The sequence below is a fragment of the Lineus longissimus genome, chromosome 1 (assembly GCF_910592395.1).
Source record: "Lineus longissimus chromosome 1, tnLinLong1.2, whole genome shotgun sequence".
Classification (NCBI taxonomy): Eukaryota; Metazoa; Nemertea; class Pilidiophora; order Heteronemertea; family Lineidae; genus Lineus; species Lineus longissimus.
In genome coordinates, this window is record NC_088308.1 from 18171838 (window position 1) to 18191560 (window position 19723).

A 19723-nucleotide genomic window follows, 5' to 3' on the forward strand; every position below is an offset into this window, starting at 1 on the left:
ATTCAAATATGGGCATCATATCATCAATGGTTTCATGTGACACATCAATTACATTCGAAAAGCAGCAGAATGTCTTAGTCTGCATGTTCCAAGGCCCAAGGCATAGTTATGCTTAAAATGGCAAAGGGAATTCTCTAGTTGAAACACCAGGCTAAGTGCAGTCATCCCTATACCTAAATGTATGCAATATTGATACATTTTCAGAACAAGAGGTGATTGACATCTTCACCACAAGAACAGATTCAGATTTGCTGACTCGAGCTGCAACCACATTGCATGATCACCTCATGCACACATCACAAGCCATCGCAACTGAAATGACGGTCACAAACTGTTCAATTTCACAATATCCTTCAGGGACACCTACCAGAGAAGTTGATTTGGAAATCAATTACCAGTGGGGCCGGTAGCAAAATGTGTGCTGCGGCATCTCTTAAGATTGCCATGCAACTAAGGAAGGATGTTGGGGAATAATTTAACGATTTTCACCACAGAGGTAGTTCATTGTCTTTAAGGAATTAGGGTACAAAGCAAGATGGGAATAGTGGAAGGGACTTTGTCTGGCAATTTGGATGAGTGACTCATACAGGACAAAAGCTGGAAAATCACAATGCTGTATCAGGGAATTAAAGAAAGATCAGAGATACTGAACGCCAGGAATATCCAGCAGAAAAATCTTTGAAATCTTTGACCAGACCAGACCAGTGCCCAAACTGCATGAACTATTTAATTGTGGTCACTTAATTTCAAGTGATTGGGTATTATCCACTTGATATTCTATCCAGACAGACTGGCTGCAGTGTCAAGTTTCTCGTGGGTGGTCATGGGTTTATGATGACGCTGAGTCACTGACCACCCCCCTGATCAACGATTCCTTTAAATGATTTGTCAATGCAGTATGGTGTGGTCCAGTTGAGACATTGTTCTCCTTGAATTCATGTTGTGAACTTAGGGAAGAAGGTCATTCTGCAAAGAGGAGGAACCTGCCAGCAACTTAGGGTTGATAGGAGTCTGGCTTAGGGTGAAAGAGTAAAATTATGTAATGAGAATAAAAGAAGGAATAGCCCACCACAGTGAGTATAAGCCTGCACATTGTGCGAGTCGCTTTTGACCACATCCTCACGATTTTCTCAAGTCATGGAATCAAAAAAGCATGATGGTATAGTCACAAACTGTTTTGACATTTTCGAAATTCGGCTACAATAAATGGCAGTCCTTGTTATTATGCTTCTCTATTGATCACAAGAAATTGTTAGGAAAGAACAATACAGCCCATTGGAGTTTTTTGGAAAGGATGACAACAGCTTTGGTCATCCACACCAACGAGATTAGATTGAAAAGCATGACAGGGGTCCAGCAAGTTTTAAAGAGTTCCCTGAAATACCATTCACAGACATTTTGCTCTCACACTGCCTTATGGCTTGGTCAGAATAACCAATCGAAACATAAAATTACCAGGAAGCTGCTGACTGATGTTATTTTATGAAGTATGACAACATGATCATGAAAACACATTTCATTTCACATCAATAAACTTCTGCAAATTTTGAATGGGGTTTTGTTATAATTACATAAAAGATCTGAGTGGAAATTTTGGTTTGTGTTGCAGTAATAATCAATATGGCCATCAATTGTATTGCACAAGCACATCACTGAGGATAGGCTGGGCTATAAGCGCATGTAAGATGCCACATTTCAAGGTTGTGGAGGAGAGCTCTGTATGAAAGATGAGCAGATTACATGACTACAAGTTACCAGAGAGAAGGCTGACTTAACAAGATGTATACATAGATCCATGCCACTGGTTGCTAGGGTGACCATCAATTATCACCAACATTCTATGAGCAGACAGTTTGTCCCCGAATCCCACACTTAGTCAGTTAGTAATCGTTGACGAGGGAATCTGGCTTCTTGCTAAATGCTGGCTTAGTGATTGAGTCATCTAGATGAGGATGTGGCATCACTATTCTGTGCTTATGACTTGCTAACTATCCCTCCGAGAGTCAAAATGCATGTATGCTGCCACTGATATAACACTACTGCTAGCGGTTATGACAGCTTACACCAAAAATACTGTCATGCAGTCGAGGTGTGCCTCTTACACTAAAAATACAGTTTACACGTGCTTGAAGAAAGCAATGCTTTACATGTGCTTGAAGAAAGCAATGCTTTACACGTGCTTGAGGAAAGCAATGCTTCACACGTGCTTGAGGAAAGCAATGCTTCACACGTGCTTGAGGAAAGCAATGCTTCACACGTGCTTGAAGAAAGCAATGCTTTACACGTGCTTGAAGAAAGCAATGCTTTACACGTGCTTGAAGAAAGCAATGCTTTACACGTGCTTGAAGAAAGCAATGGTTTGTGTTTAGACTGCATGGCATCAATGCTCACTGAAACAGGAATCATAAGAATTGATTTCACTGCACTGATGCTACAGGTGGTTGTTTTGAGTCTAATCGCGCTTGGTATGTGGCTGACAAATGGCTACATTCCCGCCGATCATGATGATATGATACTCAGAACAGTTTGCTTCAATAGATGATATTATGATATCATGGGTTGAGTTGCTAAACATGAAAAACAACATCAATGTCTAAAGAGTTACTCTGTGATCGATGGAAATGCCAATACCTGTGATCAATCTGAATTATGCGATAAAGCATGCAACTAGAACTGCCATCTGCAGGAATAGCATTATTGGCTTTTCACACCACTATAGTTGTACTATATTGTTATCATAGAGGATGCACAACATTCCGACTCCCACTTTAACTCAAAGGTGGTTCCCTTTCTATGTACAACATCATCAGTTGAGTTTAACAGTCCCCTGTGGCGAACTCACTTGACAACCGATTCTCGACAGAACTATTCTAGGCAGACTGATGACCACACCCTCTCCAGAAACTGCCTCACACTCACAGCGTAACTGTAATTGTGATCAACCCAATTGTGATTTTTATTGAATATCAATTGAAGATAAATTTACTCATTTTGTAATCACTTGTATATTGTAGAGCATAGAGTGACTGCTAAATACATCTATAAACTTTTAAACGAAGGATATCCCTGCCGCATGGCAACATGTCGCATCCACTAACTCACTAATAGATAATACCATATGATATTGCACATACCGGTTACCAATCTATACTTGTGGTTACCCATATTTTGAATTCTTTTCTTCATTTGGCACCTCTACTTTTCAAATATTCAGATTCCCATGGTACTGACATCAAAAACCTCAATATTTTGCAATAATGATTATGGTTCCAGATTAGCTGTCCAGGTACCCCAAACTGAATCCATATTCCAATATTTTGAGAGTCTACATTATTGATGCTGCGCTAAACTAGAGTACCCAAAATGAAGTTGTTGCAGGGGTAGTTTGGAACAATACTATGGATTGGTTGTTCAGGGTGGATCAGTTTGTAGTTGGGATTAGCAAGCCATGAATGGCACCAATGTAAATATTAGTTCACCAACAGGTGGACCTCATGAAAGTTTAATCATTTGGAAATTAATGTAGTGGACTTCACATGGAAGTATATCTGAGGGTGTTTGGCGTAGATCCAGCAACTTCCCGCTATTTAATCCGCAAGGTGCAACACGAACTTGAAGACGCCGAGGAGTCTGCTGATGCACCTGATAATGCCCTAATTGGGAAACTCCTTGCCAAGAGCAGGATTTCCGTGTCTGTTGGACGCATGCATCAGGTCTCGTGAATTTCTGTTCAACATTTCCAGCTGCACTACAAAACCACTGCAGAGATAAAGTCTACATTTTAATATTGCATGTGACATGGGATGCTACATCTGGACAAATACAGTGTATGGAAAAAACAGCTGACGATTCCTTACCTTTAAGATGGTACTCCCCGCTATCAAGGTGCTCCACATAAATCGTATCATGCACACTCTTATTACACTCTAGAAGATCCTTCGCCTTCACCTTATATCCTACAAGTCCATATTCACCCTTCAGGACAAGCAAAGGGCGATTGAGTAAAACTACCGCAAATTTTTCCTTATCCGAAACCGTGCTACTTGTGGCATACAGGTGTCCGTTCATTTTTGCTGTGATGTAATTTTGGTTTGAAGCACGGAGGGTGATCTTGCCGTCATCAAGCCAGTTGAATTCGAACAGCGTATCAACAGAACTGTAACGAGAAGAAGGGTAAGCGGTTGAGATGGGAGTCTGTCTTTCAAGCAATAACAAACTGAATCAACTTTTTGACGCAAAAAATGATATAAAGCATATCAATGTCAATATGATTTCGCTTCATTTTCAATGCATCGAGTACTGTAAACCAACACATTTTCCTGCCTTTCTTCTATTTTAATTAGCGATTTGGGAAAAACTATATACAGACAGATAATTGGAATGCTGCTTGCTGATGATATCAGTGAACATATTCCAAAAACAAGTACGAATAACAGTAGTGACTCTTCTTATTAGGAGACTCTGCCAACAATTTCATAAATTTAGAGCTTGAAAATACAAATTAAAATGAAAGCATGTGTAAGGGGTAGCATCAGATGATATAATGATAATGAAGAGATATGACAGGAAAAGTAACGGGGAGGGTACTGGGCCTTAAACAATTTAAAATGGAATATCATAGTCTTTAAAAACCAGGCCATTTTAGGTCATTTTCTGACCAGATGACATAAACTGATGGAGACTGACTAAAGATAATCCATGTTTTATCCATAATCGATTGCAACAGTCACCTAATCCGCTTTAATCGGGAGAAAAACGATGATCTCTTTCCCACAGCTGATCCAGGGGTACTCTGACAGTCTTGCAGTCTCTATCTGGTGCAACTAATAGCAGTATAGGGACATGACATGATTGTGTCCTGAACATTTTTAATACATTTACAGGAGAAACCAGTAATTTCTAAACACAACAAGTACAACAACGGCCTCCACATTCCCCTCACCCAGGGTAAATTTTCAATGCGCTAACTTTATGTAAACACTGACAACCAGCTAAGAACATAAAAGTATGTTTGAAAAGTCACTTACAAACTGCCAAAGACGGACATAAACGTCCAACGCTACTGTGTTCACATACTTTTTCTGGCAAAGGGTGTTGATATTTGTAAAAGTGAATGTAATGTAAGCTTACTGTAAAACAAGTTGCATGATATGAGGTTGTGCAAGAGCTGGAAACAAGGTTGGTTACTTCATTTCTGTGCACAGGGACGAGGTTGTTAATTCCATTATTGTGCATAAACGTAGCCATCTATTCTAGGGTTGTTGAGAATGCTACTTGTTGATGATGGGAACTGCCACGTAATGATTCATTAAACGTTCGTTTCCCATCAGGAACGACGTAAAATTTACAATATGATGGTCGTAGAGGATATGTCTGTCATATATATTCTATTAACACCTACTGTATTGAGTAGTTAGAGGACCCAGCTATAGATCCTGCGGCTTGAAGTACCCCTAAAAATGACAGCTTGTAAAGACAAATGGCACTCGAAATTGCCCAAACCAGCCTGGCGTCAAAATTCATTATATCACACCATAACTTAGCTGCTGAAAACTACAAGTGCATGAAATTAGTTGTGGTTTCACTAATATTTCTGACATGCCATTATTATATCTAAAGGTTAACAAATATGCATACATTCAAAATAAATAAGTTAAACCTTATAAGGCCGGAAAGGTGTTGCATGTATTCCCATTCTATTTGTCTACAGAATCCGCTGTTCGTCTCAATATTTCCGCTGGCCAACTAAAACGACAAGCCCTATTGTATATTTTCGTGTCTATCAAAGGTCATGGAAGTAACAGAGGTGCATGAAGTTGTCAGATGACCTTATCAAAGGTGTCCAATCGACAACCGTGGGGAACCGATTTCTGGTAACAATAGACCAGCCTGATCTTTTCTGACTGATGAAAATTATTATGTGATGATTGCAATTCATCCCTCTAAAATTTGTTGAGAAAATATTTAGGCAAATATATTGTGGCCAGTAACCAGTATATTTATTCGACTGAGCACCCTGTTATTGAGTTTCAAACTAAGAAAGTCATAGAAATGAAGATGCATCGAGAGAATCCTGCAAGGTCGGCTTACCGTTTGCGAAGGGCTTCACTGATATAATAGAAAGAAGTTATAGTTGATCAGATGATGAGAAAGACATGATATATTGAATGTTTGTGATGTAATGTGAAATGCTTTTGAACTTGTTTGTAAACGAAAAGGGGAGATTCATGGAAGAAAGGTCAAAGACGCAGAAGTGCACAGAATTTAAGGCCTGGGAGGTGCTTCGTCCCATTCATTAGCTTGAAAAGTACATGTAGGCCTACTGCTCTACTTTTGTCGCTGCGAATTATTCACGCAAGACAAGAATAATTGTTGTTTAAAAGCAAATAGTTGTGACCAACCAATGATCATTCATAGGGCAGGGTTGAGAGCAAGTACACTTTCACTACCATTGTCAAATTAATTTGGGTAATAGAAATTCCCTGTATAAATTAGTATGTACAAAGGTCATGAGTATTATGATCAGAAATAGAATATCGCTTTTGTTAGAAACCATGAATTAAAGGCACAATTTTCGTATTACTTCCGAAAATTAAACCATTTTGTGTCTGCTCATGCAACTACCATTCTTTACGTCCTTGAGCAAGGCATTTAACCATACTTGTTGGTTCCACCAACAAGTATAGGCAGGTTTACAGCAGCCCGCATATATCATTTCTCCGACATAATAAAATATTTGTCTTCGAAACATTGGCAAGTGCACAGACACAACTTGCCAGACCCACCCAAACATTATAGTTAATTCAAATAGATTATGGTTTGAAGAACAACATCAGGAAGAAGGTAGCATCAAACACAGGGGTGGGGCCAAGGTTGGGGGAGGCTAATTCCATGATGAAACAAGGCACTCGGCCTGGGAATCATCCATCTGTAGAGAAAGTACATAAAATGAGTTCCCTCCCAATTAATGCAAATTATTTTCGTCTGTAACATCAGAAAATTAGAGATACGTCTAGTATTTCCTTTATGTCACCAAGTAACACGCTAGTAACCATGCCAACTGATATGATTTTATCAGAATTCATAGCTCTGGCAGGAAGTAGTAAAACTGGGTGTGTCCATAGAAATCAATGAGCAGTTTTAACATACAATGCTGATGAGAATTAGTGTACCGGTATGCATATAATGCTCCAGTTTCACTGTTTTAAGATCATTTCTGAATATTTAAGAATTTCGAGATATTATGCATATTGTTGTATGATAATGATACCATTCACAATTGTCGATTTGGCTAGAGAATGGGTTGGCAACAAACATCAAGTTGTCAGATGGTCATGACGTCTTAGCCTTTTTGTCGATTTTGTATTATTGACATGATCTTAGACTGGTGAAACTAGAGTATATGTGTGGAGCTGAATGAGAAAATGAACTAAGTAAATTGAAAAGCAAACTAAATGCAGATTTGAAAAAAAACATGCCGAAATTGCTTCACTTGTGAAATAAAATGTTCACTTTTGGGGGTTATGGGTCAGGTCCTCTGAGGGTTAAGTTCACAAGTTTTAATGCAGGCGAAGATCAGACTCGTGCTTTGTAATGTTAGTGTCAATAGCTATTGGCCCCTGGCACTGCCCAAGGTGGCAGACGCACAAGTCAAACAATACCAGTTCTTCCTCTAAATTTCTGCAAACAATGCAATTTTTTTTAAGGTTTGAGTCAGAATACCTATGCTCTATATCCATGTCTGCTAAAAGGATGGTGTGACAGCGTGAAAGACCAGTCTCCACAGTTTCCCAGTGGGAATCATACGGGTGTCATTTGCAATAAGGGAGACTATAGATTCCCTCGTTGGCTAAAGTGTAGGCGTATATATATTAAAGTCAGCCACCTAGATTCAACTGACAACCTCAGTCTATCTATCAGATGAGCTGATTGCATATTAACACACTCATACTATCAACCTACACAAATGATAGAAACGTGTCAGGGGACATTATTTAATGGGAGAGTAATTACATGGCTAATTACTCTTAGTATTTTTGTAAACACTCCCAACATATCACAACGATTGATTTTTATTCTGGATCATTATTCTCAATCAAACAGTTTGGCATATCACATGTATCGCCTGACCAGTTGACATTACTTTCAATTGAACCTGTTGCTATGATTATGGGCGATGAACTGATTTCAATGGAATCTTTTTCACCAGGAAAATCATGGTTAATGATGAAATATGAATAGTGAAGGAAAACCCTCATTGATTTCTTGAGTGAAAGTATCTGACAAGAATCATGAAATAAAATTTCATCAGCCTCAGGAGGATTCCCTAACACATTTAAGGACATAATTCACCAGGAAGGCATTCTAACTTAGCACACCCTGGATTACATTAGCTGTGTGTTAAGTAGGTGAAAGATATTTTTGATTCCCACCCTAGCCTATCAATGTTATTTTATAGTTAGACTTAGCCATATATATTCAAAGTTTACTGAAAGATTTAGGACAATGAAAACAAGAATGATTCCAGAGAAGTTTAGGCCTATAATCCAAACCATTATGTTCTGTGTCTCTGGGGTGTTCAGACTGGTGCATCAAACCCAAAGCTTTAGCACGTAGGCTAAAGCGCTAAGCTAAACAAAAGGAATTTAAAAGAGGGCAGTAAGTTCATGGTGAACCACTGTCGCCTTGAAATAATATTGACACATAGTGACCTATCTATGAATGATTCTGTAACATGTTAGACATTGCCAACACAATTACAAAGCAATTATCATTCTCACTTATTTTCGAAACATCGTGAAGCATTTTCTTCTTCGGGTAAAACGACATTCGCATACTGATAATGAACACTGCACAGTTCTCCAGCAGTTTTTATGCTGAAATGTGTTTGAGTCGAGTGAGAGAAACAGGGCTCGGGTGGGACAAACCATAAGGTTCATGACTTAGCCCTCCCATGGTCTAGACTCAAAACACTGGGTCAGTCAATGGCCGTGGAGTGCTAACAACATTACCTGTGATGGTGGTATAGGTCTACTGTGAAAATGCAATCTGCAAACAACTAGTATTGATATTTGACCATGACAAATATCTGAGCAAACCCTAAAATGATGAAAAAAACCTGAAGCTTTTTGAGCTTTTGAAAAACCTCCACTCCAGGGTGGTATTTCTTGACAAACCTAAGGGCTGCATATAGCTAAGGCTGCATATAGTGCGCCCAAAACTTAAGTTTAATTTATTTTAAAGAATGTACAATGTAGGAGGAATCAGCACATCTCTTAAATATAGGCCTATCTTGTTCGGCTCCCTTCAGAGTGATCTCTGTATCAATAATGCAATTTCTTCGAAAAATCTTCTTGACTTACCTTCTATTAAGCTAAAGAGAATACATTTTGCAACTTAATTGATATTTGACACTACATGCAATGTTTAAAAGGCCAGCGACTCACTTACACATTTTTTATACCATTTAGGACATCAATTTCAATATAGTGAAGAGCCAAGCATACAATTGTTACCACATGGAATTGAGAAATACCAGTCTCTGACAACAAAATAGCACTTGTGACTTTTTGGTAAGAGATGGTCCGAGGAACCAACAATAACAAACATACAAAAGAAGAGACTGATAGCACTGAGTGCTGTGTCAGAGTGGCTACTGGCATGCATGTGACAAGTAGAAGACTATAGTCTATGGTTTGAAAGACACACACGTATCAAACTTATATCATTTATCACTTTGAAACACACCTACTATTCACTTCATGCTTGAGAACAACATCAGTCTCCATATACATGTAGCTTCTATAGCCGACCACACCCAAATCAAAACTGCAGTTCTACGACTCCCAACTGGGTTTTTGCGACAAAATTCTTAACTCCATAGATTTCAACCGATTTACCAACCTGAAATTTACCTTTGGAATAAAAAATGCTTTGGTGCATGGAATAAGTAAACGAAATAATTAAATTGGGTGTGACTGAAATGATAGTCAAATCATATAAATGCTCTGCTCTTAAGAAGAGACTGGATAATGTTTTATAAAGTAAATGACAATAAAATTGAAGAAATTTGAAGAAAAAAAGTCTGTATTCAACAAATCAGGTCCTGTACTCCATGGATGCTACAATGAAATGTCCCAAGCAGACACCACTCTATTCAGGACACTCTAAATTAAAGGACATAGCGTTTATCTCTCTGCAGTTGGGAGTATTCTAAATGGAAGTCTACTGCCAATCAATTACTGATAACAAATATCCAGAGCGTTTTATTCATCATCACACATAATTCAAATGATGCTGGGCAAAGCATGCAGAACAATGGAATGCAAGGTACAATTTCAGCATAAAAAGATACAGGAATTTAACTTCAACAAAAGCACTGCTGTGATCACTCCATGAGGTAATTTGTAGTAAGTAGTGCATGGCTAGTTCCCACTGTGTTCCAAAGTCTAGCAATTTTACCATCTAAGTTGGGGAGTGTTGCCCTACTGGCTAAGATGCAATGTCACTACCCTAATTCGTTGTTGTTTTTCCCTGCCTACATGCAGTAGTTCCCAATTCGAAAGTCTAGGAAAGCTTTTACTATTTTGATGCCCTATACTGGCAAAGATACAAACTACCCTAATTTGGTGATGCCTCGTCAAAGAACTGATGCCCTACTCTTTCAAGACAGATGCAACAACTACACTGATTATATGTATAAAACTACCCTGATTTGCACAACATGAAACAACATGACAAATGAGTGCACTTTAGGTTATGAAACTATCCTAACCTGTCCTCAGTCCTGGAAAGAAGAACAAGACCAAATGTATTAGATTTCTTTGCTTAAATAAAAATCATTATGTCTGAGGTCTTTAATGACCAAGTCGATTTTACCTTTTCAAAATAACAAAACAGAGGATGAATCAGAAACAGTAGACAAACAAATGATAATGTTACTTGAAGCCTTCAAAATAAGTCCTTGAAACTGTCTCACTCTGACTCTATGTAATTTGCAGAATCAGACCCTTCTCGAAGCGTTTACTCTTTAGATCAAAGAGGTTTTTGAGCTGTTCTTGTCTGAGGACAAACTGGTCAAGTTGTATAGTTTCGTTCCTGTGAGGTGGTGAAAACCTAGACAAATCTCAAAACGGCAACACTTTGGTACGAAATATGTTGTGACCAATTTCCACATTCTTTCCAATCAGCAGTAGCTGAGTGATCATCAGTGTTGCTAACACTCAGTCTACAACAACCATGAACTACATCATTTCTTATAGAAAATCCTACTTCTCCTGATCGCGGAATGTCAAGAAACACCGGTTCCTTCCTTGGTAGAATAGCCCACATATGTCACAGCTACAATCACAAAATGATGGAAGAAATGACCAACTACAGCCAAATCTTTTTGGGTCCAATGATGATCAAGGATGCTTTTTATGATGAAAATGTCACAGCTAGACCACTGGACAACCATTACAAAGCATCTTGACCTACCAACGTTTTTAACCTTGCTTATATCACCAACAAAGTGCGTCACTATGCGGATGATATCTTCATTGATGTTGCCACACCCCACTACTACCAATAGTTGCACTACTGGCCAAAGAACACAACCCTGGCCAAGAACCTGTAGGGCTCTATGGCAGAACTCACTTACGACAGCCATTTCCTAGGGAAGGGCATGCACAAAAGTAATGACTTTCGGTATTCAGATGGTAAACCACGAGTCCTTACGGAAGTCCTATTCTGCCCCTGCCAGCAGTCTCCCTTTGGTAAGGAAGAGTCAACAGAGACTTGGATGCGGGTATTGCAACAAGCAAATCCTAGATCTACGAGTGTGACCAATGTAGATAAGGCTTCCATGGCATTTCAATTTCAAAATAGCAGGTAAGATCAAGAAAGAATTCATTACTTACGCAACATCAGCAATGGCCTGAATGCCACCTTGCTGGCCAACCGTCCAAAGTTTGTTATCTACAGTTCTGAAGCGCCACTTCTTCTCGATCTTGTTGAATTCCATTTGGAACGTCTCCTTGTCACTGATGTCATCTTGGTTGGCTGTAACATCAACGCCTGAGGAAAGAAAAGGTAACCGAATTTTAGTGTTTTACTACACTTTCTTCAAAACCACTTTTCGGTTATAATGCCATAAACCAACTGAACCCATCGGGAAAGGTGTTAGGACCTCATCAGCAGTGGACAACAGGGAATAATGATACAGCAAATGAGAAGGCAGACTTCTTCTTCCTTTCTGCATTCGGACAAAGGAAAAAGCAGACAAACTTGCCACCAACTGGAGTAGAAAGACAAATGTATGATAATGATGTCATTGTATGATATGATGAAGATCGTAATGACAGTAAAGCAGGTCATCTGATGGTGTCTCAAATTGTAAGAACTGAAGGCAAAACAGAATACCTCCAAAAAATAGAGGAATAATGAATCTAGACCACAGGGTTGAGTTAAATATGTTTTAACTGGTATAGCCTGACTACATGCAGTAGTTCCCACATTCGAAAGTCTAGGAAAGCTTTTACTATTTTGATGTCCTATACTGGCAAAGATGCAAACTACCCTAATGTGTGGTATAGAGAGGAATATTATACCTTATACCCGTGGTATAGCCACACTCACGGCTCAAGGCAGATACTTTTCGGATCTCCATGGCAAAGGTTCATGACAACTATCCACATGATGTGATACATTAGCAGATGAATAGAACTGACCTTAAAATGGGGACAGTTTGTCAACAGCAGGTGGACATTGTTGTGTGCCAAAACCGGTTTTCATCCAAAACTGCTATATTTAGTGAAATGACATAAAATAGGGTGGGGGAGACAATGGGTGTCTGGCAGGGTAGCTGGTTGGGTTAAGAATAGATTGTATTCCATTGATGCCCTTGTTGTGATAAAGCGCTGAAGGCACATTGTGCTAAGCCATAACATCCCCAGCTGGTGATGAATTCGAAGTCATACAATTCCAATGAAGAAGCTATCGGGCACCTATGTATAACTGGACATGTAGCTCCAGGAAAATACTACCAGCTGAACGATATGCTGCTAAAGCAGTTTAGATCTTTTACCCTGCCTTGGTTCAGCAGGTAAAGTATAGCTCCCACAATAGGGCCACTGATTCTTACTGTACAGACCAGGCTGACCTCCATATGACATTAATAATCACTAATTAAGTCCTAATTGATCTACTAAATGATGTTGTGGTTACAAAATGATATCAGTAATTTGAACCTAATGAGTTCTATAATGAAGTGAACATTTGGCTATATCCATGTAAGGATATTCAACCAAGTGTTTACAACCCAGGAAAGAAACAGGAAGGAAGGAAGTTAACATTGTGACCCCACATGCTATTTGATTTGTGGTAGTTCAGCCTAACACAGGAGTTGCAGATCTTGTAGTGGTTGTGACTCCCTTCCCTAAGGGGTTTTCTACAGCTAAAACTACCAAAGGCATAGACCATGGCCATGGAGAAGGGGGTCTATTGACACAGTAGAACCTCTCTATCAAGGACACCCTCGGGACTTACAAGTGCGGTCCTATAGAGAGGTGTCTTGATTAGAGAGGTCAAATTGAATGAAAACAGGCAATTTGGGACCAAACCTTGTGTCTTTAATGTCCTTAATAGAGCAGAGGTGTCCACTTATGGAGGTTCTACTGTACATCATTTCTAAGGTCCGGAAAACAGACATTGTACTGTCTACTATGAGGTTTAATGAAAAAGCATGGTTACAATGTTGCTAGGCAACGGATACAGCAGACACTTCCCCAATGCATCAATTGCATCAGCTCCATTTACCACTGCAGTGAGGTAGCCATGCAGCTGTGCTTATCCCACTTTATAGATAGTCTGGAAGAGGCTTAGTAGACTACCATCATCACAGCTGATCATGATTCATAGCCTGGCTCATGGGAAGTCATCCACTAATAGACAGCAGGTCCATGCTTCCGGTATTCTACCATAGCCTTCCTTAGATTGAGGACTTTTCTCTGTCTTAAAATCAGCATGTTAAAAAGTAACATAGGTCAGCTCAGACCTCTATAAATCAACCTAAAGGTGTTACTGTGGTTAAAGTATTTACATTAGAACCTCTCTAAAAGGACACCCTTGGGACTGGGAAGTGCTGTCCTTAATAGAGAAGTGTCCTGATTGGAGAGGTCAAACTGAATGGAAACAACCAATTTGGGATCAAAACTAGTGTCCTTAATAGAGAGGTTGTCCTTAATAGAGAGGTAAGGGAGGTTCCACTGTATTTGCTTAATTCTTTCATAGATTCTTGCTATTTAGCTCTAGTTGGCGTCCGTACAACCAATTTGGGTCCAACCCCTACACTAGTGTCCTTAGCGAGAGGGTGTCCTTATTAGAGAGATGTCTACTTAAGGAGGCACCACTGTACCTTTATAAAAGAATTTTGCATATTTTATCAAAGAATTCAGAGACCACACCCACACATGTCATTCTGTGTCAACTGGAAAAGGAACCATTGTCACCCACATGGTATACCTCACCCATTCTTTATTGTCAGTGATATCCTGTTTTTGTGAGTCACACTGTAAACTGTCAATTTATGATGTTTTTCACAGGACCTTTAGTCAACACACAGTCCACCAGGAAGCTAGGCCAACTTGTCATCAGTGGATTGTAATTTCCTGCACTTGGCCTGGAAACTTTTTAGAATGACAAGAAAACCGAATCACTTTGTAATTTAATACAGATGAACCTCCCTTAGCAGACACCTCCATTGGGGACACCCTCCCTATTGCTATTAAGGACACTGCATTTGGTTCCAAATTGGTATTTTCCATTGAATTTGCCTCTGTAACCAGGACACCTCTCAATTATGGACAGCATTTGTCAGTCCCTATAGGGTGACTGTAATAGAGAGGTCCTACTTTACACCCAAAATAAACTCACTGAGGACTGACCAGTGACTCCAGTTAAATGCAAAAATTACAAAGTGGCAAACGATGATATTTAACTGACATGACACCAGTACTTGTAGAGAATGCTGAAAGGACATTTTAGGAAATACAGTAGAACCTCTCTATTAAGGACACCCATTGGACAAGTGCTATCCTTAATAGAGAGGTGTCCTGATTAGATAGGTCAAATTGAATGGAAACAACCAATTTAGGACCAAAACTAGTGTCCTTATTAGAGAGGTGTCCACTCACAGAGGTTCCACTGTATTGACAGGTCACCTGTGATGTGACATTCCTCAACAGTAGAATATAAAAACTGTAAAACACCGGAAATATATCAAACAGGCAAAGAAAATCTGCTTACCTTGTTTAATGGAGACCTTCTTTCCTTTGTGAGAGACAAGATACACCTGGGGCTGGCTGTCTAAGAGAGTGAAGAGCTCGTCCTTGGAAATGCTATTATTCTTGCTCTTGAGTTGTCCCGTGCCGACAGCCGTCAGATACTTGCCCTTGGAATCCATCAGGGCGATGCCAGGGGCAGGGACGTTCTGCCGGATCCTCAAAGTGTAGAGGGTCTCGGGACTGGTGTCCTTCACCAATTCGCCACTGGTGTGTAGGTAACGATCATCGCTGGTCTTGACAGCGTATTTTCCATCCAGGAACTCCAAGGTGATAAGGGAATCCTCACCCCAAGGGATAACTTGGGTGCACTCCAGCTGATCCTTGGCGCTTGGGCCATCTTCACCGACCCGGCGAAGATTGACGCATCGCTTTCGGTTGACGTTTCGGATGTTGACCTGAGGATGTGTCGCGAGATGAGGCTTCCACCACTTCGGCGTTGTAGAGCTGCAGCTCATGTTATCCATAACTCCATCCAAGTAATTGTTAAATTTCTTACTCTTGAACCCCCAGCGTCCTTGCCCACCGATTGGTTCATACTCCAGGGCAAATTGGGTACCCTCTTCATTTTTGCTTTCAGCATTGCAGAAGACATTCCCCATCTTATCCGTCGAGACGTAGCGCCCAAGATGACTCTTGAGATATACCTCATCATCAGAGCTACCAAATTCCACAATCCAGACTTGTTTCTTCCTCAGTGACACCGCCGACGAGTTGATTTTAAACCCAAAGGTCTCGGCCGTCAGATATTTCTTGTCTTCATTTACAAGCCCCAGTTTCCATTGGGCATGCGAATCCTGAATCCCGTTGCAGTGACCGTTGGTAGCCATGGTGTATCGGTATCAGACAAACTGAAAATTAAGACGAAATCAGTCCAGAAATGACAGAAGATGTACTCCTCTAATGCTCTATTCTAATGCACACGCCGTATCCACTGCCTCTCCGAACAAAGACCGATGACTCAAGACTGATACCGGTGCTCACAAAGCGCCGACTGAATAAGAGCGCTAATGCGTGTGCTCAGGGATCGTCTGCGTAACCTCGCGCCCAGGAATATCGCAAGGGAACATCGATTAGCATTCTCGAGTGTGCTAATCTAAAAGGCTATAACCGCCTGGTAACAAGCTGGGTCTGCCATGTGGGTCATGTGATCAACTTAGCCTAAAATTTCCGGGAATATCTTAGCTCGCAACCCGGGCTCACAACCGGCAGCTTAGCCTATAGGTCTTAGGCTTGAAAAAATTAAAGGGTTCGAAGTAACATTTCTTACTATATAAAGAGTTAGCCGCTAATTAGCGGATGCGCGGGCAAACGTGAGCGAGGGGAGGAGGATACGACTGGCTCTGGATTTTCGAGTAGGCCTAGGCCTATGATGTACGGCAGCAGATTAGTGCCATAAAAAATATAAAAAATAAAATATTATCTCGTTATTACGTGATCTTTTCTCGTTATTACGCGATGTTATCTCGTTATTACGCGATCTTTTCTCGTTATTACGAGATCTTTTCTCGTTAATACGCGATGTTATCTCGTTATTACGAGATCTTTTCTCGTTATTACGCGATGTTATCTCGTTATTACGAGATCTTTTCTCGTTATTACGCGATCTTTTCTCGTTATTACGCGATCTTTTCTCGTTATTACGAGATGTTATCTCGTTATTACGCGATGATGGTATATGGGTCTATAAAGTACGGACCTTTCCGGCGCTTGATCCTGAGCTTTAGGTCTCGTTAGGGAGTTTTTCCCAAATGTACGCGATGATGACGTGCCCCATTAACAGGACGTAACATCTATTTTAAAATGCGTTTCCAAAGTGAATGCATGAGGACAACCCATTTGTGTCGTATATCACTGGAAACGCCCGATTCCCCTGATTCTGCAGGATGTTAAATCGGGCATTTTATTTCTTTAAATAAATCATAAGCGTCGCATTTGCTCCTAGCTCTGTTCACCATCCCAAATGGCAATATTGCCAATTGGGCCGGACAATCACGAAAAACCCCAAAATATTATACACTTCTTCCTGAATAATTCTTACAGAGACCATTCTCCCATGAAAGACAGTTGCTTACGCTACACAAAAATCAAAAAAAAAATCGAGGGTCAACCATTGAACTTTTGAGATATGTTGAATTCTGCACAAATCAGCGAAAAACGCACCAACTGGTACTGGACGGCATTTCAACACGGGGCCGACGCACATCCCAAGTTCAGTGTACACATACGTCGGCAGTATAAATGCGTAGTTTCTTGTTAGTCGCCTATTGAGTAGCGCTCTAGGTTTCAGAAACTCCAAAAAAACATGTCTTTGCCAAAACAACTGCTGAATCAACGCTGACATACTGTAAGGACCGAGAAATCAATGATTTTAGGAACTACGGTTAGGGCTTGGCCGCGCATGAATAAAAAAACAACTCCCTAATGAGACCTTAATCCTCGATGTTGCGTGCACTTTCGCATCTCATAATAACGAGAAAAGATCTCGTAATAACGAGATAACATCTCGTAATAACGAGAAAAGATCGCGTAATAACGAGAAAAGATCGCGTAATAACGAGAAAAGATCTCGTAATAACGAGATAACAATACATCTCGTAATAACGAGAAAAGATCTCATAATAACGAGAAAAGATCTCGTAATAACGAGATAACATCGCGTAATAACGAGAAAAGATCGCGTAATAACGAGAAAAGATCTCGTAATAACGAGGTAATATTTTATTTTTTATGGCACTAATCTGCTGCCGTAATGATGCGTGTGCGGCTAGGAAATTGTCTCTTGGAATTTTAGATCCGATATTTACGCAAGCTTACTCATCCAGGGGCTGGACGCTGAACGATTGTAACCGCTAGAGATAACGTTACTTTAGTGCTTTAGGCCCTGTTTTCCGGTCGCCCGGATCGAGGAAGTGCGATCAGGATGACGAAATTGACCGTGACTGCATAGGAGTCTAAAAACAAGCAGCGAAATTACTTAATTGGCCCAGGGAGGGACCCGACCGTTGTTCTACTGTTCTAAACCACATAGGACCGCTTTTTCTAATTAAATTGTGCTTAGCTTGTTGTTATGGGGATCCCACTGGACTACTATCACAGTGAGCCAAAAAGCACAGTCTCAGGGATTAACGCAACGCGCAATCGGAACAGAACGCCTCTGTGGTACTTGTCACACTGGCGGAAATCTTTTTTTGGGGTGCTGTGGAATGGAATTTTATTTGGCGAGTGGGCCCCTTTACTGGTTGTCTCATGAAAAACGCCGATGCTCATAACTCACAATATGAGAATGACAAAAGAGAGGTTCTTTTTCGCCATCTATCGTCACCAATATTTACCACTATCAACAGTAGGCATGCACATCCGGGTAGGCCTACGGTATCTAGAAATCCGCTTAACGCCCGGGGTAACTAAAGGAACAGGGACAGGGTAGAATGAAGTGGATTGCTTCTTTCCGACCTTAAAAACACTCACCAATGAACTCAAAACCAATGCAGAAAGCAATTACGACTATGAGAATATACTCTGAAAAATAAAGAGTACCCTATCCTCCTTTTCCTTTTGTTGAAATAAAAAATGAGATTGAGCGAAATGCCACAAATACAAGCCGTCCCGGCCAACAACAGCCTATTGTTGCTCCTACGTCATCAGAATGACGTTAGGAAGTTTCGGCAGGTGCGATTTTTTCGCGTCTGGATCTGGATCTGGTGATAACGCAAACTGCGATGGCTGCGGCAGTGCGGTGCGTAAAAAAGATGCTTTCAAATTTTAATATTTGTTAGGTACTTAGAAAGTTTCATACATAAAACACTTGGACAGTTTTCTGCATATTAGGCCCTATATGACCCTTTGTAACACAAGACTGAAATTTAAAAAAACCTTTTTTTAATTATATTTTTAATTATTATTTCTTGGTAAGGCCTACTGTTTTTGCAGCAAGACCCATGCGCCAACAAAACCTCGAGGCAAAGGCCCAATCTCTGGGCCACAATGCCTAAATGATGATGATGATACTGATGATGAGACACTTTACACAAGGACTGTTACATAATGGGACCAGACGAAGCCCCCGCACAGCTGACTCGAGCTTTGGCGCTAACCATCGTCAACCGCGTGCTAATTTCCCGCCGTTTCTGACAGTTCGTCCAACGCGTATCTACATTCACAGTAATTTCGCTTCAAATTGAAGTCGTTTCGCGGAGATGACTGACTTATGCCTAAGTGACAGCCACTAAATGCGCATCGGGGGAGGGGGGAGGAGGGGATCGTGCAAATCGGAAGTACTTGTTAGTATGTGTCAAATTGACCGACTAATGTCTGTTAGTACATACTCTTCGCAGACAGTCTACAACTTTTTCAGCAGTGGTGAAATTAGAATTGTGAAAGCTACTGTCTCTTCAGCTTGG

The 19723-nt window shown here is 40.4% G+C and overlaps 1 protein-coding gene across 1 annotated transcript in view; it reads right to left on the minus strand.

Moving 5' to 3' along the window:
* LOC135489629 (fascin-like) overlaps window positions 1-16338 on the minus strand; it is a 30237-nt gene extending 13899 nt beyond the window's left edge. The window contains exons 1-3 of the mRNA XM_064775064.1: window positions 15286-16338; window positions 11901-12057; window positions 3858-4156 (exon numbers count right to left, since the gene is read on the minus strand). Of these exons, the coding sequence (XP_064631134.1) occupies window positions 3858-4156; window positions 11901-12057; window positions 15286-16150 (1321 nt within the window). The 5' untranslated portion in view covers window positions 16151-16338. The remainder of the gene's footprint in view (window positions 1-3857; window positions 4157-11900; window positions 12058-15285) is intronic.
* Between the last annotated feature and the right edge of the window lie 3385 nt (window positions 16339-19723).